Genomic DNA, 25,611 nt, shown 5'->3' on the forward strand with positions numbered 1-25,611 from the left:
GGAAGTGTGCAATATGAAGTCACCCAAGTACTAACAAGAGAGACTAGACTTCAGTTAAAATCTGAGAGTGACAATAATGTGAGATCTTACACCATGGCATTATACAAAGGATTATGAGCCACCAAAACCCTGCCAGAGCAGCAGAGATCATGTATGTAAGTAGGCCTTACATAGACTTGAAGGCCAGAAGGGTCCATCATGATCATCTAGTCTGACCTCCTGCACATTGCAGGCCACAGACCCTCACCCACCCACTCTGGTAATAGACCTGTAGCCTCTGACTGAGTTACTGAATTCCTTAAATCATGATTTAAAGACTTCAAGTTACAGAGAATCCACCATTTATACTAATTTAAACCTGCAAGTGACCTGTTCCCTATGCTGCAGAGGAAGGCAACCCCAACTCCCACAGAGTCTTTGATAATCTGATCCAGGGGAAAATTCCCCCCAACCCCAAATACTTATATGCTAGTAAGTATATAGTTAGTAAACCCAGTTATCTGAATCCCATTGTATCGATGTGGTTCCTTCATATTACATTTATTGTATAAAGAGTAAAAGACACAACACTTGGTGATGAGGATGGGATTCTAATCCAGGAATATAGTGAAGCAGAGAGTGATTGCAGAAACTTAGTAAAAGTACAAAGGAAACTGGAGCCTACAGCCCCTGGGAATCAGATTTAACTACACATTTACATAATATTTTAAAGGTTAAAAATTCCTGGTTGTTTGGGGAAAATAGACTTCTTTGATAGCTCAGCAGAGAACTAGCCTACTAGTATTAAGAGACTGGAACAGTATATAATTGCTAATAATATAACTGATGAAAAAAGATGGTGGTTTTACTGAGCGCGATGAGTATTAAAATGTATAACCCGCTATGTAACCTAACACCACCTATTAAATCTGCAGACAAATTATTTGCTGAGATTGTTGAAATTCTACAAAATCATCTCTCCCTAAAACCACTGGTAATTGAAGAGTGTTTCTGCTTTTATAAATGGAATCAAAAAGAAAATGTAACAATTTCTGAATATGTGGCTGAAGTCTGGAAATTAAAAGAGCATTGCCAGTTTAGAGGGAGTTTAATGATGAACTAAGGGGTTCCTAGAGTGAGATATGCAGAAAGAAAGCAATCCAAAAACAGTAATTTACGGAGGCTGATTTAACTCTAAAATGTGCACTAGAAATTGCAGTATCAGTAGACAGACAAACTGGCACAAATTGAACCATTGCCAGTGACAAATGCCACAGTAAAACACAAAACTGAAAGTGATCCAGTACTGGCTAAAATGTATGATATGTAATGAATGAATGGCTTATGCACACAAACAACTTCCAGCTTTCTTTGCTTGAAAAGAACAGTTAAGTATATATCAAGGTTGCCTAATGTGTAGTACTAGAGTGGTTATTCCTTCAAAACCCAGACCATATGTATTCTAAGAAGTTGATGAAGGCCATTTGGGAATTGTAAAAATGAAAGTCCTTACCAAGAATTTTGTTTGGTGTCTACAGATTGATACACATGTGAAGGAAATGGAAAAACAATGTCAAGTTTGTCATCAAATGTAACACATGCTTAAACATGCTCCTTTGAATCCTTGGGAGTCACCATGGTAATGAATCCACATAGATTACACTGGACCACTTATGGGACACACTTTTTTTAATCGCAGTAGATGCTCATTCTAAATGGCCTGAAGTAGTCTGTATGAATTCAACTAACTCACTGCACAGAGTGGAAGTGTTAAGATTATTGTTTTCATGGACAGAAGTTTCTGAATAGATTATCAGTATTAACCGAACTCAATTCACCTCAGAAGAATTTCAGCTGTTTATCAAATAAATGGTATTAAACAGGTTACATCAATTCCATACTTTCCTGGTACAAATGGATTTTTATCCACACATTCAAGCAAGAAATTCCTGAAAGTTCAGATCCAGATTTGGATTTTGGAAATCCCAGAGTTTTGGAAGGTATTTTGGATTTAGAGTTTCGGCTGGCCCATAATATAGATAGGAGCCTTTTGCAAAGTTCAAATCAGAATCTGGGTTCAAACTTCAAACTCTGCTGAAGTTTTAGGGTTTGGGGGTATGGGTTTTTGATTCAGCTCTACTTTCCCACAATAAAAGCACCCAATTTTGTAGTGACTTTTCTCTAGGACAATAACAGCATTTTCCAGAATTACATGGGATTCTTTAATTGTTACCATGAGTTCTCATTTATCAAATGTAAACCACTTACCATGTCTCATTGATATTTTTACTTTTTGCTTGTATCAGGTAGAAAGCTTCTTCAAGTGTGACTATCCTTAGGAACATTTGTTCTTAGATATATTAAATAAGTTTGACCTGTACAATTAATTTTAAATTGTTATGTACCAAATGTGGCTAGGAAAGAATGTCACAATTTTCTGGAAAGTGTCCAGAATAAGTAATACTTTTAATTAGATGTAATTAAAAGTAGAGATGACACCTTTTCATGATGCTGAGTTCTAGTATCGGATCAGAATCACAATTTCCCCCCAAGTTCAGGATTGAGATGGAAGTGTTTGGAGCAGGATTCTTTTTTGAAGTACATGTTCACATCTGGATCCAGAACTATGTGCCCCATAAATTCACAGCATTCTGATCCAGGTCTCAGTTTGGACCTACCTCTGATTAAAAGAAATGAGAAAAAATGACCCCGTGGAAAAATCTTTTAAAAAATTAAGATTGATTGATCTTCCTTCTACAAAATGTTTAAACCAATCTGTGGATTCCTGTAGCATGGGTATGATTCTCTATTGAATCCTATAGGTTGATTTAAAAATTCTAATGAAAAGATAATTCTCTATCAAATTCTATAGGTTAGTTAGAATAATTTCTGTAGATCTCTTTTGGTTTCATTCTTCTTAAATTCAACAGGATTTTTCCACAAAAGAAGGAGTTTTGAGCCCAATCTAGGCCCCGTTGTGTCCTGAGTTCCTCCCACAAAAAGGTGAATATATGCCTCTTTTAATTAGATATTCTATGCTAGAATTCTGAACATCTTTCAAGTCTGCATCTTCAATCAGAATGAAATCTACAGAAGAGTCAGGACTACTTTATTTGTTACTTTTTAGGGGAAAGGGATTGAGAGTTTATGGAAAGAGAGAGGAAATTATGACATTTATTTTGAGTAAGGATTAGATCCTCAAAAATATTCATGTGCAGTTGGACTGGGGAACGCTTACTTAGAGATATAGAAGTTTAACCAAAAAAGACCTCTTCACAAGGTCCCTAGTAAATAACCAATTATCAAAGTTAATGGTTGTATAAAGCAGTGGTTCTCAAACTTTTGTATTGGTGACCCCTTTTGCACAGCAAGCCTCTGAGTGCGACCCCCCCTTATAAATTAAAAACACTTTTTTTTATAGTTAGCACTATTATAAATGCTGGAGGTGAAGCGGGGTTTGGGGTGGAGGCCAACAGCTCTCAATGTCCCATGTAATAACCTCGTGACCCCCTGAGGGGTCAAGGTCCCCAGTTTGAGAACCCCTGGTGTAAAGAATCATTAAAAGAACAGGAATCCAGATAAAGTAAGCTTTTTAGTCTACATTAAGTTTAAAAGGGAGCTTTACAGAACTTGAAACAAGGTATAATTAATAACTAAATTATGTTTTGTTGAGGTTCATGTTACCATACTACATAACAGGAAAGCATAAACATCCTATATTTCTTTTATATAATTCCAGGTATTTACAACGTACCTTGCAGTTTGGTAATGTAATGTCTCAGATGCTAGCAGCATAGTTTGAGCACACATTTCACAATTACATTGAACTGACATAGTTGCATCCATCACTGTATAATCTATCTTATACATCTATTCAGCACAGAGTCCATAAACATTTACAAAACACTCTTGTTTAACAGAAGCCCAAAAGGGACAACAAAAATATCCCATTTAACTTCAGAAGTAGAAGCCAATGCTTTACTTTAGCAACAACATTGCAGCTAGCAAGAACTCGTACAGCCTTATACATTTTGCCTTTACTATAGCTTTTGTCACAGATGTGCACATTAATATTGTGTTGAATCAAACACACTATTTATGTGTTTGATCCAATGCAAAATAAGATCAACCCACTATAAGAGCCACTCACTATACACAGAAGAAGTTCTGGATGGTGACAGAGCTAAATCAAAAAAAGGGTCTTCATAAAAACCCATACTTCCCTTTAATAATCATATGCTAAAGTACCAGAAATTACTTGGACAATACAATATACTTCAAAATCAATCATGTTGAATTCAAAATACATTTTTTCACATATTGCTAGCCTTTCATTGACATATATTTTCCCTTTGAAAATTAGGAATATTAAAAAAATTACTTACACAGTGGTCATTTACATGAATTACTTGGATAGTTATAGAAAAAACATGTCTTTCATGATAACTACCATTAACTAAATTATAGGCCAGCTCCACTAAAAACAAACTTCACTGAAAACAATGACAAATTCAGGGTAACTAGCACAAAATCTGCTGCATTATCTCTGCACTGTGCTAGTATTTCATGTCACACTGTATTATCATGTTAAGTATATTGTGACATGCAGTATGGAGATGGGCCCAAATCAAAACTCTAGATCCAAATACCCCTGAAGTTTGATAAAGGCTAGATAGATCTGGATTTGAACCCTGTGACCTGGGCTCATCTCTAGTGCAGTATTTGTAATTCCTTACAGGTCCTTTATTTTGTCATCTTTTTATAAACACTTAATTATTCTCAGTCTTTTCTTATACCCTCTGATTTCTGTTGCCATTTCCTTTGTTTCCTCCTGGGTTTTTTGACACTTGATTTTATTACACTGCAGTGAGCCAGATCATTACCCCACTTCAGCAGCTTTGTGCTGCAAGTGGCCGTAATGACAGTGAATCCATCTATATGAGATCTCCTGTCAAACGGAATCCTCCATGCAGCCCCAAACCACAATGCCACCTTGAACACCCCACTCCTCCTTTCAGGAGAGGCATTACTGGGGGATCCTTAGGCCCCAGCAAACCTCAGTTCCTGGAACAGCCCCTTGTGTCCTGCACTAACTTGCACCTGGGCTCAGGGCCTGCACATGCTGGCCCCAGAATACAGGAGCCACAAAGATGGTTAACAGCCACCTTTCCCCTCGCCCAGCAGTTCGACCAGCCCAAAAGATCTGGCCAAAGAGAACATATAATTCCAAACAAATTAATTAGGCAATATTTGTAAAGTTCTTTGAAGATCAAAAGTGCTGCATAAGTGCTAAATAATATTAAGATTAATATAGAAACTATCAGAGGTGAGTCACAAAAAATCTTGTTTTCATCTTCCAGCAATACCAATTTTCTCAGTATTTTTAATAACTTCATGATATATTGATGACTGCATGACATCAGTTTATATTTTTCCTGTGTTCTGTATATCATTAAACTAAAGGTAGATTATCTGAGGGGGCGTAGTGGAGTTAAAGAAGAGATTCTAATTTGCACCATCACTTTGCACTGGTATAGTGACTTTAAAATAACCCCTCCAGGTATATGAAGAAATAAAAATTCAGAAATTTCTGCTAACTACTTGTTTCCAGGTGATAGTAACTTGTATAATAGCCTTGGTATAGGCATTGGGTTCTTAATATTACACCAATGTAACATTATGCATTACATGACCTATGAGTCCTCCCTCCACCCAGAAAAGTTATCCTACAATAGAACATTTTCTTAGCTTTATACTTGCCTTCAACAGATTTGCCCATTTGGGATCCAAAAGATCCCCCAAAGCTTTATTTTGCGCACTACTGTTTTCACTTTTAGATGGTCCTTGTGCCATTTCATCAGGCTATGGAATAGTGTCACAAGGGAAGTAGTGCAAGGTCCAGGGATGTATAAAACTAGAATAGACAAAACACTAGAAAATACACAGGAAAACAGCCTTGCAACTGCAGGGAGATGGACTGGATGACCTAATAGGTCTATCCATCGCTAATTTCCAGGGGTTTGTGATTCACTCTACTAGTTCTCTGGCTGAAAGGGAACACCACAGGCCCCTAAGATGTTGACAGTAATGCAGCTCCATTGCATGACTGCAGACACCCATAGACACTCATAGCAGCTGCTGCTTTCCTCTGGAACCCATGCACAAGACTGTCATTATGCAAAATTTGGCCTTTCTGTGCGGGAATTTTTGTCTCCAGACATGTAAAGCAACAACTTTGAAAAGAAAGAACTGCAGCCAATTTACGATGCATGGACAATGTCACTACATACTTTTTATGTTTGCCTCTCATTGTATATTTCAATTATAGCAGTTTGGTATTACCCTGCCAGTACAACTTCTCTTCCACTTTTTTCTTTTTCCATTGACAGAAGAGTAGCATCTTGAAAGTTTTTCTGAAAGTTTTGTTACAGAGAGCATAACAAATAGGGTTAACAGTGCTATTCACATAGCACAGCCAATATCCAAGGTGCCACAGTGTTAGAGGAATGCAGTCTGAGCAAAATGTGGAGACTAATACCATTATATTGTAGGGAGTCCAAGTGATGATAAAAGCTAGAAGAATGGCACTTAAAGTCTGGGCTGCTTTGCGCTCCTTTATAAGGACCATTCTTTTCCTTTTAGTGATTTGGTTACTTAAATTTGGATCCATGCTTTTGATGGAAGGGTCCTTTGATAAAGCAGCAGAACAAGGAGTTATTTTTACTTTTCGGCAACCATTGTTGGTTTCCTGGGTGCCATCAGCCTTAACCACCAAGTGGAATTTATAGGCTACACATTTTGGACTTTTTTGCACTTGGCTTTTGGCTGGAGATAGAAAGTATTTCTGAGTCTCAAAATCATTTTCCATAGGGTGGTCTTTGATAAAAACTTCCTTATTCTCCTCCTCATTAAACTCTTCTTCCTTATCTTTGGCTGGACTCTTGTAAGTTACTTGAAAAACTGAATCAGTGGCAGGTTTGTCCTCTTCTTCTGAGGATGCGTAGCTGCTGCAGGTGGTTAGCTGGTCTGCCTTAGACCAATCATTACAAGTATTTGGTGTTTGAGGTACTTTTGCAGTGGCTGAAGTGCTTCGACTGGATGAAGACCATGAAGCCTGACACCTCTCCCTTTTGGCTAAATTTTGTTGCTTGCAACTAAAACAGGACTTCAGAAGAGCTTTCTGGGGTTTTATCATCTCAGGCTCTGCCGCAGACTCAGAGCCTTGAAGTTCAGCAAGGTCCTTGGTACGTTTCTCAGTCTCTTTATAAATGCGGCAATATAAAATAGTCATCACTGACACTGGGATGTAGAAAGCAGCAATTGCAGTGCCGAAGGTGATAATGGGTTCATACAAAAATTGTATGTGGCATTCTTCAGATGGGACAGTTCGTTCTCCCACAAAATACTGCCAGCATAAGATTGGTGGTGCCCACAGAATAAAGGAAATTAACCAAGCTAGACCAATCATAATGCCGGCCCTTTTGGGTGTGCGCTTAGCCCTGTAGGTTAGAGGTCTTGTGATGGAAAAGTATCGATCAAAACTGATAACTAGCAAATTCATTACTGAGGCATTGCTAGCTACATAGTCCAATGCTAGCCACAGATCACATGCCAGACTTCCAAGAGACCAATGGCCTATTAGTATATAAGATGTGTAAAGATTCATAGAAAATATTCCAATGATGAGGTCTGCACAAGCAAGGCTGAGCAAGTAATAATTGTTAACAGTTTTGAGTTGACTGTTGACTTTGAAGGATATCATTACAAGAATGTTTCCCACTATGGTTATTAGGCTTACAATTGCAGTGACAGTGGCAATTGTAATGACTTCCCAAAGGCTATGCCCTTCTAACTGTTTATGGTTGACAGAAGTACTGTTTACAAAGGTTGAATTTACTTCCATTCTTGTTCTTAGTGTATTATCATCAGGATATTAAGAATGTTTTCTGTACTTGATAATATTTTTGAAGACACCTGTAAAGAATAAAGGGGAGAGAGAGAGTGCAGCTCATTAAACAGCACAGGACTTTCAACAGACTTATTTAGCACAAAATATTGACATTTTAAGCCATTGTATATATAGAATGTTGGAAGCAGTAAAAATGTTATTTTAATGTTTTAAATAACACAACTTGCTCCAGATGACTGTTTTTGCTGCAAATGAAACATTATAATCAGATTATTTTCATGCTTTCTTTGCATTGTGATTGCTGTTTCCACCATTCTACTCATAAATTAAAGGTGCATTTTAGGGACCTTTGCTGCATTCTGTAGATCCTGAAACAATGCTAAGTGCAGCCAAAATAACTACTGTTTCATAAAGTATTCAGTCTTGTCATCCCTTATCTCCTAAATATTTCAGTAGGATACAGGACATGTTCTTCGATGCACAGACATTTAAAGTTTCACAAAACAATGAGACAGGGATTCATAGTGTTCCTTTTTGAATGTAGTGCACTGTGCATCATAATTGCCAACATTTCAAAAACAAATTAGGAAGATTCTGTGAAGAAGCCAGTGTTTGGGGAACCATCAGGAGAACCGAGGGTAAGAGTGGGTAGGTGAGTTGAGTGTGTCTGGAAGAGGCAGGAGGGAAAGATGCAGTTGGAGGACCTTGGGGAGACACAAGAGGAGTATTGGTGTTAAAGAGGATTCGGGGGTACCTGGGGTTAGATTAAAGAGCTAGATAGAAGAGAGGTTGTGGAGTTGAGGGATTTGGCGAGAGAGAGAGAGAGAGCAGTCACTAGATTTTGGTAGAGGTGGGAAGAGGGTTAGACTACACATAGAAAGGAGATAGCTAGGTTGGAGGCGAGTCAGGAATAGAGGGCAACTGGTTCTGGTCTGGGTAAGGGAAGACTGAAAGAGGAGTTGCTCTGTAGTAGCAACTTCTCTGCTCAAAGTAAACAATTAGTGGTTCAAGATACTTCACTCCCTGCCTCCTCCTTCCCTCTACTTAAAAGACTAGCAACTCAAGCCAAATAAGGGAGGAATAGTACCGAATACTATGGGCTGGAATAGTGGCTGCAGCCTTGCACCATGGCACTGGCTTGTGGGTTCCCAGCCACTTTGCACTCCATCTGCGTATAATTCAAATACTCAGACTTTATACAGGTGGATTTAATCATAACAAATACATAACTTGTACTAGTAGGTTTGGAGCACACTATGAAAATACACAGCAAACTATTACACATCGCCATGTGTTTTATATTCAACAGCATAATTCTCAGCTGAAATACACATTTTCAAAGCAGGGCACAGGTGCTGCCTACACAGATTCCATGAAATAATAGTCTGTTGTAATGTTGAAATGCACCTAATATTTGCATTACTTTGAGCAATTTAGCACCAGTATTGCCTATCTATATCCTGGGGTGGTGTTAAAGTGTATTTTGAAGAGGGGGCAAATATATATTGTTGTGACCACTATCTTTTTAAAATCTATTGTATACTTTTGAAATAAAACCCCTTCAGTAATATTCATTCATGAAATAACGCTAATTGTAGTTAATGGTGTTATTCCAGGGTAGAATTTGGTTGCTTGTATTTAGGACGCTAGTAAAATTGTTTCAGAGTAGCAGCCGTGTTAGTCTGTGTCCGCAAAAAGAACAGGAGGACTTGTGGCACCTTAGAGACTAACAAATTTATTAGAGCATAAGCTTTCGTGGGCTACAGCTCACTTCATCAGATTGTTTTGAAGTTCTGGTTTTGAACTACAAGGAACCTTCTCACCTTGCCCAGTCTACATAATGGCCATTCATAATTGTAGTGCCTGTGCTCAAGAAGCACTGGAGCTGCTCCTTTTGTGCATCCCTGAGGGCACATAATGCTGCAAAGTGGGGTGGGGTAGAGGGAGAAGGTGCGTCCATAGCCCCAACCTCACGGCGTAAAATGTTAAGTCTGGCATTGTCAGTGTAGTGCCGCTGTACACTGGCCCTCTCAAAGAGGTCTCCCCAAATTGTGCAGTTCCATGCTGCTGTTTACTTGCACCAGTGGATAAGTGCCATAACTTGGAGCTGTCAGAAATCTCTGCTCTTTGATGGATCATTCAAGCACTTATGAAGATATTTTATTTGTCCTATTAGACAAAATATGACCATATAATTTCCAGAATAAGACAAATAGTAGTTAAGCTTTTAGGGTATATACACACAGAATAATACTACTAATTATTTATTACTGATTGAGGATCTACAGTATGCTTAGCACAGTACAAAATATAGAAGACAACTCCTCTGAAAAGTTAATGTTTCAAAAGACAGCAAAAACAGTTCAGACAGAAATACCAGATAGAAGTAATTCTCAAAGCAAGCATGTTGGTAATATGCTTATATCTATCTATCTACTGGGGGGAAGGGATGGTGAAAGGGAATCTATAGGCTGGAGGATAGTCAGAATAGAGGACCACTGATTCTGATCTGGGTAGGAGAAGGCTGAAGGAGATGTTCTGTAGCAGCCACCTCCTCTCCTCCAGGAACAAAATTAGTGGCTCAAGTCATTTTGCCCCTCTGACTCCTCCTCGCCTCCAGGTAAACAAGCATCAGAATTACGTGGTTTGTTCATTGTTCCTGGAGGATTCTATTGGTGACTCAGACTCTTTTGGTACATAATCTGTTTAGTATCATGTACAATTTATAGCACTTTCCTTCCTGCAGAAGACTCATCAAACTAAGCAAATAATAAAGAGCAAGGTCAGGTGTTAAACAAAGTTTCCCCAATAAGATTACGCTTCATAAAAGAAGTGTGTTTTAAGGAATAATTATGAAGTTTAACAGAAGGCAGCACAAACATTAGAGTGGGAAAAAGATACATTTGGGGCATATGGCAGGTGGCTTGGGGTGAATTAGATATCAGGGACCTGTTCCTCAGTTTTGGTGGAAGAAACATTTGGGGGCCTACCCGGTCCCTGCAGTAAAATACAGCAGCTTCAGTCCTGCTTTAATTTAAGCCCCATTTACACAAAGACATTGCATCTATTTAACAAAACTGGTGTCTAGATTTATTTAGTTAGGTCAGTGCAATCTTTACAAGGTGGGATATCTGATATATGTAGGTTTCAGAGTAACAGCCGTGTTAGTCTGTATTCGCAAAAAGAAAAGGAGTACTTGTGGCACCTTAGAGACTAACCAATTTATTTGAGCATGCGCTTTCGTGAGCTACAGCTCACTTCATCGGATGCAAGGAGTTTATATGTAGGAGTTTAGTGTGGTTGTTTTGTCTAATCATAGAATCATAGAATATCAGGGTTGCAAGTGACCTCAGGAGGTCATCTAGTCCAACCCCTTCTCAAAGCAGGACTTAATCCCCAACTTGTCCTCCCAGTTATGGAGCTTGTTCCTGGAGTAAAAGAATTATAGGGCCCACTTGCTTGTGAACATCTGTGTGCTTCTGTAGCTGGAAGCAGACGTACTCTCTCCTAAACAGCGTGTTGGTTTCGGCTGGGCGCACATCTGGGTGGTCCCAACCTTGTGCAGCCTATTCCGGGCACACTTATCCAAGAATGTGAGTCAGATCTAGGGTACATGAACTCCAACTCTTCTCCATCCAAGCACTCATTGCTTGTCTAGATCTTAGGCACAGGCTAGACAGACAATTTCAGATTCCCATCCTCTACCTATTTGGTGCTGTCTACAGGAGCTGCTTCTTTCAAACCACTGAATGGCAAGTGGGCTACAATCCCATTAAAGACAGGTTTCAGAGTAACAGCCATGTTAGTCTGTATTCGCAAAAAGAAAAGAAGTACTTGTGGCACCTTAGAGACTAACCAATTTATTTGAGCATAAGCTTTCGTGAGCTACAGCTCACTTCATCGGATGCATACTGTGGAAAGTTTAGAAGATCTTATATACACACAAAGCATGAAAAAATACCTCCTCCCACCCCACTCTCCTGCTGGTAATAGCTTATCTAAAGTGATCACTCTCCTTACAATGTGTATGATAATCAAGTTGGGCCATTTCCAGCACAAATCCAGGTTTTCTCACCCCCCCGACACACAAACTCACTCTCCTGCTCAGCACTGCTCACTCTCCTGCTCAGTTTGTGTGTGTGATCATGCATCCGATGAAGCGAGTTGTAGCTCACGAAAGCTCATGCTCAAATAAATTGGTTAGTCTCTAAGGTGCCACAAGTACTCCTTTTCTTTTTGCAAAGACAGACTAACACGGCTGTTACTCTGATACTTGATATGTGACAGCCCATCAGTTTTGATGTCACCTGGCTACTTTTGAAGTCTTTAAACCATGATTTGAGGATTTCAATAGCTCAGACATAGGTGAGAGGTTTATCGCAGGAATGGGTGGGTGAGATTCTGTGGCCTGCATTGTGCAGGAGGTCAGACTAGATGACCATAATGGTCCCTTCTGACCTTAATATCTATGAATCTATGAACTTGTCCTTTGTCTTTGAAAAACAGATTTATCCACTCGACAGACTTGTCCGGTAAACACACTTCAGTCACAATTTCAGCTTATGTTCATAACTTTACATATAATGTTGCTACATACACTTCACCATGATATTACTGACCAGCAAGTTATTAGTTTTCAAATGATACCTTACAAGGCATATTTTGTACATTACAATAGTGTGTACATTACAATAGTGTGTAGGGTGTGAATACAGAGGTCCATTTGGTCACAGTGAGTTTAGTGTACTTGTGGCAATTGTGGCAGCTCACTATGGTTGTTTGTGGTGTGTGAGCATTAATATGGTTGTGATATGTGTCATGGTTGTGTTGTGTTGTGTGGAAATCAATGCTGTTGGGGTCTCAATATGTTAGGTCAGGATATTGTGTGTAGTGAAGCTGAGAGGCCACTGTGCCCACCCCGGCATATCACACGTCACCTACCCCTTTCAAGTAAATTCTGCTTGTGACGTTGTGCTGTGTTTTTTGGGATCAGTGGTTCAGTATTTCTGATTCTTATACTGTGGTTCTTCCTCTTGCCCTCTGGTTAATCTCCCAGTTAAATTGTGAGTGAGCCCCTGACTACAGTAGTGGTCTGTTGTAGGTGCATAGGGGGTTCATTGTGTTTACGTTGTGTGGGGAGGGTCAGTGTTACGGGGTGTCTGTGTGCAAGAATGGGCCAATGGTGGGGTTTGGTGTGTTGTGTAGCCATTGTGGAGTGTATGTGAGAGAGAAGGGCTGTGTGTGCAGAGAACTTGGTGAGTTGCAGTTGTGTTGTTGCATAGTTTAGTTGTTATGGGATTTGGTATGCTTAGTTGTAAGGGTCTCAGTGTTATGCTGTGTTAGTGGTCCCTGTGGTTGTGTTGTGTGGGGCCCCTGTGATTATATTGTGTAGGGGTCACCGTGGTTGCGAGGGGCTTGGTATGGATGAGTTGTGCAGGAATCACTGTGGTAGTGAGGGGCTCCGGGTGGTTATTTTGGGCAAGGGGTGGTTGTGTGGTGTTGGACTTGGGGTGATTCTGTTCTGTGCTGTGTTGGGCTCGGGGTGGTTATTTGCGGGGGGTGTCCCTGGTTGCGAGGGGCTCGGGGTGGTTGTGTTGTGTAGGGGTCACTGTGGTTGTGTGAGGGGCTCGGGGTGGTTGTGAGGGACTCAGGGTGGCTGGTTGTGCTATGCGGTGGTGGGCAGGGGTCGCTGTGGTTGGGAAGGATTTGAGGGGCGGGGGCGTTGTGCCGTCCCGGTGGGAGCGGACCCGGCGCCCCCTCTTTCGGGCCTGCCCGGTGGTTGTTTCCGGAGGCGGGGACCGGCGCGGCGCGGCGCGGGTCAGGCCGGTTCTCGGCTGCACGCGCGGCGGGAGGGAGAGGCGCTGCCGGGCCATGCAGGCGGAGCGCGGCGGCGGCGGCCGGCCCAGGCGGGGAGGCTGCAGGCAGGGCAGGAGGAGGCCCGGCGGCGGGGATAGAGCAGCAGAAGGCGGCGGGGACGGACACAGCCGAGGAGGCGGGGGCCGCGGAAGAGGCGGCGCTCATGGGCACGGAGGAGGCGGGGGCCGAGGCAGGCGAGACCCTCGGAGCCGGGGGGCAGCGTCTCCCCCCCCTGCTCGCTACCACAGACGGGTAAGAGGGAGCAGAGACCGCGGCACGCGCCGGCCCCGGGAAGGGGCTGCTGCAGCCACCACAGCAGGCACAGGCCCCGCTCGGCCCCTGCCTGCCGCTCGCTTCCCGGCACGCGCCCTCCTCGCTGACGAGAGGTGCAGGCTGGGCTGAGAGGAGCGCCCTGCAGGAGGGGAGCCGTGACCCCCCCGCAGCAGGGCCGGGTCTGAAAATTACCCGGGAGGTGGTCGCGAGCCGAGCCCGGGGCTGGACTCCCCCGAGCCTGTTTTGTGAGACTCCGGGGAGGGGAACACGCTGTGCAGCGCTTGAAATGCAGATTTGGATTTCGTGGCGTGAATCCATCTCTAGTGTGACACTGAAAAGCGCCGCTTGCCAGAACGCGTTTGTTTGGCAGAGTGGGAGGAGCGAGTTCAGCCAACTACTGGCACCAGTGACTAGCTGCAGAAGCTGAGAGGCCACTGTGCCCACCCCGGCATATCACACGTCACCCACCCCTTTCACGTAAATTCTGCTTGTGACGTTGTGCTGTGTTTTTTGGGATCAGTGGTTCAGTATTTCTGATTCTTATACTGTGGTTCTTCCTCTTGCCCTCTGGTTAATCTCCCAGTTAAATTGTGAGTGAGCCCCTGACTACGGTAGTGGTCTGGCACCGTGGGGAGCCAGGTGTAGACAGAGCAGCTGCTTCTGCCACATTTCTGATCACACTCTGAGCCCTTCGATGATGTGATGATTTAGAACGTTGGTGTCAGCTGGTGTCTCGGCTATGTTCTGGCTTTCACCATTGCTTATGCTGGTATATGGCCTTAACCCCCGTCCTGCAGTGTAAGGCACAAATGGATCCTGGTGCAGAATCAGGGCCTTAAAGTATAAAATGAAACTGTTGTTTGGTGCCATTACATAAAACCTATTCACTAGTAATGTCATTTGTAAACAATATAAACTTCTATGGTGTTACATACATAAAAATGACTGGACTCTCTATTTTGAATATTAAGTTTTGTTTTCAATCCTGGGGCATACAAATGCAGGTGGAATAAAAGCACTCTGCAGGACCTGCAATAATTGAGAAAACCAATAGCTTTGGCTTACTTTGTGCTGGATCCTGCAAGAGTACAGGCAACAGGAAATAGGACGTAAAGTCCTAAAGAGTTTTGACATCTACTGCAGAGAATATAGCAAAGATAACTGCCCCATGATAGGCCTTGTCTACAGGAGAAAGTGCTTGCAAAATTTATTTAATTCCGTTAATTTAATTCAGTTGAAGCTATTTGTGTGTGTGTGTGTGGGGGGGGGAGGCAGGCAGGCATGTGAGCCCATGCATGTGTGTGGCCTTTAAATAACAACAGTTTCAACCTTTGTATAATATAATTTTTTTATCTGGATATTTTTGTATATATTCCAGTATTGTTGATTATTTACAGACAGTTTTTCTAACTTTAAAGGGAAACAGTCAACCTAAAATCACATTTCTGTATGAATTTTTTAACCTGATATTTTTGGAAGTAGCCCCCAAAGGTTTACTATAACTAAGAGAACAGAGAGTGTTTTTTAGTTCTCTATTTTCTCAGTTTGTTTACTTTGTGCATTTGACAATACTTTCACTATTTTATTGATAGTTGTACTCTGTATCAAGTGCACGTGTAACGCACCTTATTTTTGCTCACAAAAGTACTCCCAATGGTGTATGTATGTGCCAGCTGTAGGTTGGATTAGACTTACTTCCAGCAAGACTAACCACTGTCAGTATCCTCTATGTTATTCTGTTATGTCAGTGCCAGTGGGACTGATATGGATCACATGACAGCACCAACAGTGCACACAGTGCTCCCAGAGCTATCCTATAATTTCCCTGCCTATGTGCTTGGAACTGTTGGATAGGTACCCCGAAAGTGTGGCAGCTCCCATTTGGGTACTTTGAAGACCTCAAACCATGCCATTCCCCGTTCCTTCAACCAGCTCCTGTAGCTCCCTGGGACCTGTGGGGAGGGAAGACCTTGGCATGCTGGCTCTTAGTTTGCTAGAATCCACAGAAGTACTAGGAATATCTGCCTCCTCCAATCCCTTCTGCTCCTACCAGGTCATTCTAGATGCTCCTTGGGGCCCATGGAGGAGCCCTGGGGAGAGAAGACTGTACTCTCCATCCCAACCAACCTTGTCCTGGTCAGGCATTTTGGGAGAGCTTTCCTGTTTGGATTAGAACCCTTTTAATGTGGTAGATCTTGAAGCTGAACTAGATGTTTCTTAAAAATAATTTCAGACTTGTATTCTTACACAAAGTTTAAAAATACATTGCAAAGTCGCTTAGAAAACTTGCTTAGAAAACTATTGAGGGTAAACTATTTGATATTTGCAAAAAGAAAAGGAGTACTTGTGGCACCTTAGAGACTAACCAATTTATTTGAGCATGTGCTTTCGTGAGCTACAGCTCACTTCATCGGATGAAGCTGTAGCTCACGAAAGCTTATGCTCAAATAAATTGGTTAGTCTCTAAGGTGCCACAAGTACTCCTTTTCTTTTTGCAAATACAGACTAACACGGCTGTTACTCTGAAACCTATTCGATATTTGAATTCCTTCTCACTGTTGGCATTTCAACCTCTAATATGGAAGTCTCTGTTGTATTATGCTTGCAATTATGGTAAACCTAGGTGAGATCTATTAAGATTATGTCAAATTAAAGTCGTCAGATTTTTGGTTTGCTCAGCCTACTTCCATGCAGATGAGAGATGAAATGCAAATAAAATTACGGGCAAACAGAGACCAGCAATTCAGTAAACCTATAATAAAGTACACTTTTATGAACAAAATAGTTTCATATGTTGAGAAACATGTACTGATGTCACACCATTAGTATGTTCATCTTAAGTTTCCTGAGTGTCCCTGTGTAGACATGGCTTTAGGGTTCTTTTTTGCACAAAGGCACTCTTTGTGCACAATGAGTGTCTACAAGGAGAACTTTTGTGGAATAGCTGATTCTGGGCTATTTCCCCATGTAAGCATGTCCTTAAGCTGTAATGCAAATCTCCAACACTGTTTTGTAATAATGTTTTCCTGTCTGCAGTGCAAACAAAAACCATGTTAAAACACTGATGCCCCATACTGTGTCAGTCATTGATTAGGCATGGTTAGTCTCAGGGCGTGTCTAGATTCAGGAAATTTAAGACAAGTTAACATATGGTGTGAAATTAATGCACATAAAGCACATTAAACCTCTTTATGGATGCTCTACTTCAGAAGTAAAGTGGCCTAAGGGCTTGTTTACATTTGAAAGTTAGGCCTTGTCTACACTGCCACTTTCTTGCTCAGGGATGTGAAAAAACACCCCCCTGAGCGCTGCAAGTTTCAGCGCTGTAAAGTGGCAGTATAGACAGTGCACCAGTGCTGGTAGCCACGCTCCCAGCGCTGGTAGCTACTCCCCTTGTGGGGGTGGTTCTTTCCCAGCGCCGGAGCTGTGACTACACAGCCATGTTAAAGCGCTGCCACATACCCTTATTCTGGAATAAGTATCTACACATGGACTTATTCAGGATTAGGGTGTGGGTTTTTTGTTTTTTGTGTTTTTTAAGACAAATCCTTAGTTTGCTGTGGTTTAATCCTCCAGGATTAATATACAGCAAACTAAAGCCACTTCACGTCTGAATGAGAGCATCCATGCAGGGTTTTAATGCACTTTATGTGTCATAAGATGAATTAACGAGTTGTAAAGTTAACTTTCCTGAATGGACCTGTGTAGAGAAACCCTCAGGGTATGTCTGTCACAGAGCCTATACCGCATAGCCAAATTTATATAGCCCCCTATTGTAGACACAACCTACGTCAACATAAGGAGTTTTTCTGTGAGTGTGGGAACACCACCTCCACAAACAATGCTACCTATGTCAACAGAAGTGGTCTTCCGTCAGCATAGCAGTGTCTATACTGTGGTTTTTGTTGGCATAGCTATGTCAGTGAGTGGGGTGGTTTTTTTCACACCCCTGACAAACACAGCTACGCCAACATAACTTATAAATGTAGATCAAGTCTCAGTGTAGGTTAACCCACAACAGATGTTTTGTCTTAGTTACTAGTAAATCTCTGTACCCAAAGCAAGTGAGGCTTTGTCTAGACTTAAAGTTTAAATTGACATAGCTACATTGGTCAGGGGAGTGAAAAATCCACAAGCCTGACCCATGTAGCTGTGCCAACTTAACCCCAAGTGTAGATGCAGTTAAGTTGGTGGAAGAATGCTTCCATCACTCTAGCTACTGTTGTTGGGGGAGGTGGTGTTCCTACATTGATGGAAAAACCTCTTCCATTGGTGTATGCTACATCCATACTAGAGGGTTATGCCAACATAGCTAGACTGACATAGCCATGCTGGTAAAGTCTCCTATGTGTAGACCTGGCGTTAGAATGGAAACATTTTAACTTTTGAGATCTGGAGTTCAGGATTCTGCTTTTCACTTGGAAGCTTTGATGGTATCAGAGGCATCAGAGAAGCGTGTTTTTTGTCCAGGCTTGCAAGAGAAACTTGCAATTTGAACTCTAGGATAGTAAAGGAGAAAATAACGTTAAAATATTAGTTTTAAAATACAAATTTATTTTATTAATTTTATGTCTGCATATATTTTGTGTTACTGATTTACATCTCAAACACTTTTGTGTTTTTAAGTGTTTTGGTCTGTTTTTCTTTTTTTTTAAATCTGATTTATGTATTACCAATGCACCTCTCTGAAGTATCTGGACACTTTATTAAGGAATTGACATAATTGCTGTGTCATTCTTTCAGCAAATAAGCCTAGAATCACTCAGGTTAGAACACCATGAGGAACAGTGTGACTAGTGTCTGATATTCTTCCTTGGGAAGGGGGAAAAAAAGGGGACTGACAACCAAATGGTGTTATCTTTGACCAGGATGCACTTTGTTTTAATTGGCGCGAAGACTGAATGTTCCCAGTCCTCTACCACAACATGATATGTGGGAGAGACAGGCTCTGGGGCAGTTGGTTTGCCAAATGTCATATTTCATTGCAGGTGTGGGTCATATTGGATAATTCTATGTTTTTTTTGTTTTGTTTTTTGTTTTTGTTTTGTGCACCATTCCTGGAGGTACTGAAATACCAGGTTGATGTGTGGAGTGGATGGAGCAAACTCCTATTCCATCTCCCTGTTCCAAAAATCCATTTAATATATAGTCCTCAGATAGAGGACGTATGTTGCTTGCTCTATTAAACCATCTAATTTATGTTAAAAATAAATGGAACACATTTTCAGTTACTTTTTTTTCTGTTTGTAAATTAGAAATTATAGTACATCAAGTACTAATTTTTCAATCAACCAGCAGAATGTTTGTCTCCATCTTTATCCTGTATAACTCCTTTATCTTAATATTCTAGACAGTTTTGTATTTTATTCCATGTTCTACCATGAATTTTTTTACTTTTATGTTTAAGTCATAGCCTGTATACACAGAAAATAGTATATCATTTATTCAGAGTTTTAGAAAGGATTTAAAGTTTCCTTATGATAATTATCTTGACTGGATGCTCCTCAGGCAGCATCAAAAAGCTTTAGGGCTTGCCTTCTAATTCTATATTTTTTGTCATTACATTTGTGACAGAATGTAGTGTGCTCTCTAACTGCCATATCTTTTTCTCACTGCTGAGTGACATATCAGACATGTTATGTGAAGCCTGCTGCTTCAGTGTAGCTGGAAGTTCCTGGTCTGTTCTGACTTTCCTTTTCTCACAGGTAGGGAAAGGTCAGAGTGCATTTTTTATGTTCTGAGTGGTGGAAGCTGAATGGATAGATCTGTTGCTTGCTTTCTTACTCCCTTTCCTGTGGTTAGCCTCTTGATGGCATCAGATTCACTTCAGTCTCAAACTGGAACTTCGTATTTTATTTAAAGATATAACGCTGGTCTAAATTAATATCTAATGTTATCAGCCTAAGTTAAATTCTGTCTAGTCAGTAAAACTTGACTTGAACCTTTTGTAGCTTGATCAATACTTTTGCTTCACTAACCTTGCAGTCATCGTAAATAGGAGGTGGAGGGTGGCATATGGGATATTTTACTCTTAGAGTCTTTGTAATAGCCAAAAGGACTGCTCACAAATAGGACTGCAAAATTGGGCTCATATTAAGTGATGCTTCTATTCAGCAAAAACTCTTAACAGGAATATAAAATATACATACATGAAGTCAGTGGAAGTTGTGCCTGAGTAAGAAATATTGACTAGTTCCCTTCAATATTAATTAAAGAATTTAAAAATCATAAAATCCATTTTTATATTAATTTCTGTCTGCAGCATTGCAACTAATCAGATGACTACTCTGTCACAGTTACAGGGCTAACTGCACCTTTATCCCTGTGCTAGGCATCTTTGAGTGCACTCCATCAGGTGTCAGGCCTTGTGCCTTTACATTGGGCCATTGACTACATATGAGCTTAGTAAGCGATTCTACTAGCTTTGGCACCTATGGCTCTTTCCTTTGGGAGCCTATAACCAGCAAAGTTTTTGTTTTAATGTTAACAATTGGAACAAAGCATTTAGAGATAAAGGATTTTAAAACAGCAGTCTACACACATCTATCTTACCTATAGACTTAACTTCAGGGGATGCTAATCTAGGCAGGTATAAGTTCTTATCTCTGTCAGACTGAATGGCTCCCCCAAAACAGCCTCCCTCCAGAAAGAGAATCTCTCTTTATCCAGCCAGAGATGTCTTGTCCTTGTCTGTTCCTGGTTTTTTTTTTTTCCTCCTGCTTGTCCACACCAATTTGGTAGGCTGCATAGGAAGTTGAGCCAGTCTCCTCAGAGTGAATGGCTCTGCCATTGTCCTGTACCAGCCCTCAAGCATTTATCATGGATGGCTTATCTTAAACCGTTGTTTTTCCATTCTGCTTATTTTCCGAACAATGCTTAACCCAATCTAGTCATACAGTGAACATCCCAGTAACCATGTTAACATACAATATTAATAAATTATTACAGAACTGCTGTAAGTCCATCACATAGTGTCTTTTTCTAATCCAAGTAGGAAAAGTTATTTCCCCCCCTTTTTTCATCTTTGGTTCTGTCTTTGCACTTTTACTATCTTGCTTCTGCTGTTCTGAACAGTTTTGTCTCTCTATTTCTCCCAGGGTGTGTCTGGTAGTTTCTTTAATTTTATGAGCAAGTACGCTTAGAGGTCATCGTGAAATTCTGTGAACTTTTAAAGGTGTCTTCATTTAAGTTGCATATATTTTTAACTCTAAAAGCGGGAAAGTTATTTTAAAGGATTTTAGATAAACCATTAACACTCTTCAGTTTATATTATAAAGGGGGGCATTATTTGGAAGAAACTGTATATTGATAATGGTTTTAAGTATTTAAGAGAACTTAATTCCAAGACTTCTTACAAGAAGTTAACAGCACATTTCATTAGAAAAAATAAGTATAAGTTGAGAGAGAACAGAATTAAAGGTCAGAGAATTTGCCATTATACCATTTTTCTGTACTACTCAGCTTAAAATACAGCATTCTGACTGCCAAGGAAACAGCATTAGTCATGAACAGCAGGTGGGGTAGGTAGTCTAACCTTTCTCTTTTATGCTGATCATATCCAGTATTTATGTGCCTGACTGCCTTAGTTATTCAGAAATAGGTGGTAGTTGACCATTTAAAATAAATAGTGTACAGGTAAGTGCTTCAAAACATAAAAACAATGTGGGAATATATTTATTTCTCATCTCATTTTGTGGTGTTTTCCATAATGTGCAAGAAACCAAAATTTGAATGTTCATCTTCAGTTGGATTCTTAGGGACTGTAGCTGCAATCCTTACCACAGGAAAAACTCAGTAGGAATATTACCTGTACAAGGACCAGGGAAACTTGCTTGCCTAATTCACATGTAGTCATCCCCAGTGAAGTCCCTGGAACTATTCATGTAAGCCAAATGGGATTTTGTGAGTAGTCAAACAGAAAACTAACTTTTTAAAATGGTTTGCAAAAGTTATACGTTCTGGTGGTTCAGAAATCTTTATCCCAGAATATTCTAAGTGGGCTAAAAAACAGTCCTATTTTTCAGCATGGGAATTTTAAGTGGGTTCATAGTTCTGTGTAAATGGACTGCTAATGTGAGACTGCTTCTGTTTCCTATTTCCTCACAAGAGTGAGTGAGTGTTGGGAACAGTATTATTGCTTTTCAGCCCTACATAATATGATCATATTGTTCTCTAGTAGTCCTCAAAAGGTTTTAATTGAATTTAAAAGAAAAACTTTGTGGCAAGCGATTCATTGTTGATTTAGGACCCCATGACAAATGCTGGAATGAATATTTCTGACTGTTTTTAAAACAGCAAAGTAATTCATGCCTGCATAAATCTGTCTTATGGAATGAGGGGCTCCCAGTTTTTCCCATCCACTTTTATGTATGGTATTCCTTTGCATTTGTATGGGCGTTTGTCATCTTATTTATTGCTTTAAAAATGCCACCTGGTATAAGTATGAGGCTTCAGTGTTTCTGTTGGTAGACCTCAATAACAGAACCTTGCCAGTGAAATCGGTAAATTCAGTGGAGTGTGTGAGAACCTTGCCTCAAGGTTACTGCAATTCTGCTTCTATTCCTGCCTTTCCCGAGAGGATAGCTATAGAAAGATTCTCTTTAACCCTGGGGTGGCCAGACTTTTTTGATGTGTAGGATTGCACAGGGATGAGAGATTGAGATTCTGGGTCACAACTGTCCCTGGGCTACGTCTCTTATGTTGCCAACATTGCTTTAAGCTTATTCTTATTGCCTGAACATTGTAGCTTTGCCCTTATTTTCTTTTGGTGGTGTACCACTCAGTTACTGCTGCTTTGTGTTCTTCAACTTATTCCTGTGCCTATTAATTCATAGCAACAATGGGAACTCATCAAAGTAACTGAAAATGAAGTTTCAGAGTAGCAGCGGAGACAGGCCAGGCCTTGCTTACAGATAGCCCCGCAACCTGAAGCAAATACTCACCAGCAACCACACACCATGCAACAGAACCACTAACTCAGGAACCTATCCTTTCAACAAAGCCCATTGCTAACTGTGTCCACATATCTATTCAGGGCACACAATCATAGGGCCTAATCACATCAGCCACACTATCAGAGGCTCGTTCACCTGCACATCTATCAATGTGATATGTGCCAGCAATGCCCCTCTGCCATGTACATTGGCCAAACTGGACAGTCTCTATGTAAAAGAATAAATGGACACAAATCAGACATCAAGAATTATAACATTCATAAACACTTCAATCTCTTTAGTCACTCGATTACAGACCTAAAAGTGGCAATTCTTCAACAAAAAAACTTCAAAAACAGACTCCAACGAGAGACTGCTGAATTGGGATTAATTTGCAAACTGGATACAATTAATTTAGGCTTGAATAAAGACTGGGAGTGGATGGGTCATTACACAAAATAAAACTATTTCCCCATGTTTATTCCCACCCCCCAACCCCCCACTGTTCCTCAGACGTTCTTGTCAACTGCTGGAAATGACCCACCTTGATTATCACTGCAAAAGGTCCCCCCACCCACCTCCCCCGCTCTCCTGCTGGTAATAGCTCACCTTACATGACCACTGTTGTTACAGTGTGTATGGTAACACCCATTGTTTCATGTTCTCTGTGTATATAAATCTCGCCACTGTATTTTCCACTGAATGCATCCGATGAAGTGAGCTGTAGCTCACGAAAGCTTATGCTCAAATAAATTTGTTCATCTCTAAGGTGCCACAAGTCCTCCTTTTCTTTTTTTGAAAATGAAGTGATATTATACTCCCTTTCTCTTTCTCCTTCATAGCAATCTTTAGCAAGAGTGCAAAAAATAAATGGTCCCTAAGAGATGGATTAAAAATGAGTACATACAAGTACAATTGTTAGAACTGTGGTCCATAAAGAAAGTTACAGCTTGGGGCTCTGATCCTCAAATGGATCTATGTGGGCAGCATCTAACACGTGAGCGATGCCCTGTAGACTTCTTCGAATGATTACAAGAGGGTGTTCATACAGAGTCAGTTTCAGGATCAGGGCCTAATTGTGCAACAACTTTGATAATATAGGATTGTGAGACCTTCTGTGGACAGGTAGCAATGCAAAATGGTGTTTTGTCAAGGTATTTCTAGTACTGTGTTTCCCAAACTTGTTCAGGGAAAGCCCCTGGCAGCCTGTACGTCCCTCGGCCTGCGCTGCTTCCCACAGCCCCCATTGGCCTGCAGTGGCGAACCACGGCCAGTGGGAGCCGCGATTGGCCGAACCTGTGGACGCGGCAGATAAACAAACTGGCCCGGCCCACCAGGGGCTTTCCCTGAACAAGTGGCGTCCCAAGTTTGGGAAACACATTAGAGATGAATGTACTAGAACAGTATCACAGCACCAATAAGCTTACATAAAGGATGTATTCTCCACCTTCAGGAAAGTGGCGCTGAGTCACTCTTTAGGGGGAAAAAGTTCTGTAATGAAGTCGATCTTGCAAAGAGTGCAGTTTTGAACACAATGCTGAAATGAACGGGGAACCCGATGGAATTGTGGTCTTAAAAAGCATATGTGAAGTAGCCACTCATCAAAGATAAATGTATGGGGTTTTTTTTAGATTTTTAACTAAATCAAGTTACCAAACGTCTTTTTAAAAGCAGAGGTACTTTTTGTTAGAGCACATAGAAAGGCATTTGAATACATCCTCTGAACTTTTTTGTCCTTGAATAGCTGAAAAACCACTGAACTAAAATGCAGGTTTGCGGATTCCTGATATGCCATATCTAGTTTAAGAATAGTGGGATAGCTGTTTTATAAACACTGCGGATATTACGATGTATAGTGGAATTGTTCACACCACCTTAACAATAGTATTGCAAATATTCCTCTCGAATACGTTGAGCCAGATATAGTAATGTGTATTTTACAAATGCCAGAGATAGATGGGAACCATCCAGAGTGTCCTCTAGAGCTTTAAACAGAGTTGGGAACTGGCCTACCTTGCCAGTAACTTATTTTTCAGTCATTTCAGGCCATGTTTTCTGTAGCTGCAGTGATTCTTCTTGGGGGAAAAGTTAAAAGTATAATAGAACCTCAGAGTGACAAACACCTCAGGAATGGAGGTTGTTCATAACTCTGAAATGTTCATAACTCTGAACAAAAATTTATGGTTGTTCTTTCAAAAGTTTACAGCTGAACATTGATTTAATAGAGCTTTGAAACTTTTTTTATGCAGAAGAAAAAATGCTGCTTTTCACTTAATTTAAATGAAATAAATACAGAAATAGTTTTCTTGCTTTATCATTTTTTTTTTAAACTTTACATTTAACACAGTACTGTACTGCATTTGCCTTTTTTTTTTTTTGTCTCTGCTGCTGGCTGATTGCGTACTTCCAGGTCCAAATAAGGTGTGTGGCTGATCAGTCAGTTTGTAATTCTGATGTTCGTAACTCTGAGGTTCCATTGCTCTAGAACCTATTCACTATAGTGTACCCCATCTTCAGTTCGTATTCACATTACTAGTCCCATTTAAGTTCACCTGCTACAAGCAATTTTAAAATAGGGGAGGGGGAAAATAATCTCTCCCCCTTGAAGTCAGTGGGATGTCTCGCATAAGTAAAAACTCCAGGGTCAGGCTGAGTGTGTGT

At 40.7% G+C, this 25,611-nt stretch overlaps 2 protein-coding genes and 1 pseudogene across 2 annotated transcripts in view; 1 reads left to right on the plus strand and 2 right to left on the minus strand.

Moving 5' to 3' along the window:
• Positions 1-6,301: 6,301 nt before the first annotated feature.
• On the minus strand, positions 6,302-7,882 carry CHRM5 (cholinergic receptor muscarinic 5). The gene has a single exon (XM_073350683.1). It carries the CDS (start codon positions 7,880-7,882, stop codon positions 6,302-6,304), a length of 1,581 nt encoding a protein of 526 aa, XP_073206784.1.
• Positions 7,883-13,592: 5,710 nt separating this feature from the next.
• The window catches only part of AVEN (apoptosis and caspase activation inhibitor), a 175,365-nt gene continuing 163,346 nt past the window's right edge, over positions 13,593-25,611 (plus strand). Inside the window, exon 1 of the mRNA XM_073348840.2 lies at positions 13,593-13,996. Coding sequence (XP_073204941.1) covers positions 13,760-13,996 — 237 coding nt within the window. The 5' untranslated portion in view covers positions 13,593-13,759. The remainder of the gene's footprint in view (positions 13,997-25,611) is intronic.
• On the minus strand, positions 19,059-19,235 carry LOC140913942 (U2 spliceosomal RNA; annotated as a pseudogene).

Source organism: Lepidochelys kempii, chromosome 6 (genome assembly GCF_965140285.1).
Source record: "Lepidochelys kempii isolate rLepKem1 chromosome 6, rLepKem1.hap1, whole genome shotgun sequence".
NCBI lineage: Eukaryota > Metazoa > Chordata > Testudines > Cheloniidae > Lepidochelys > Lepidochelys kempii.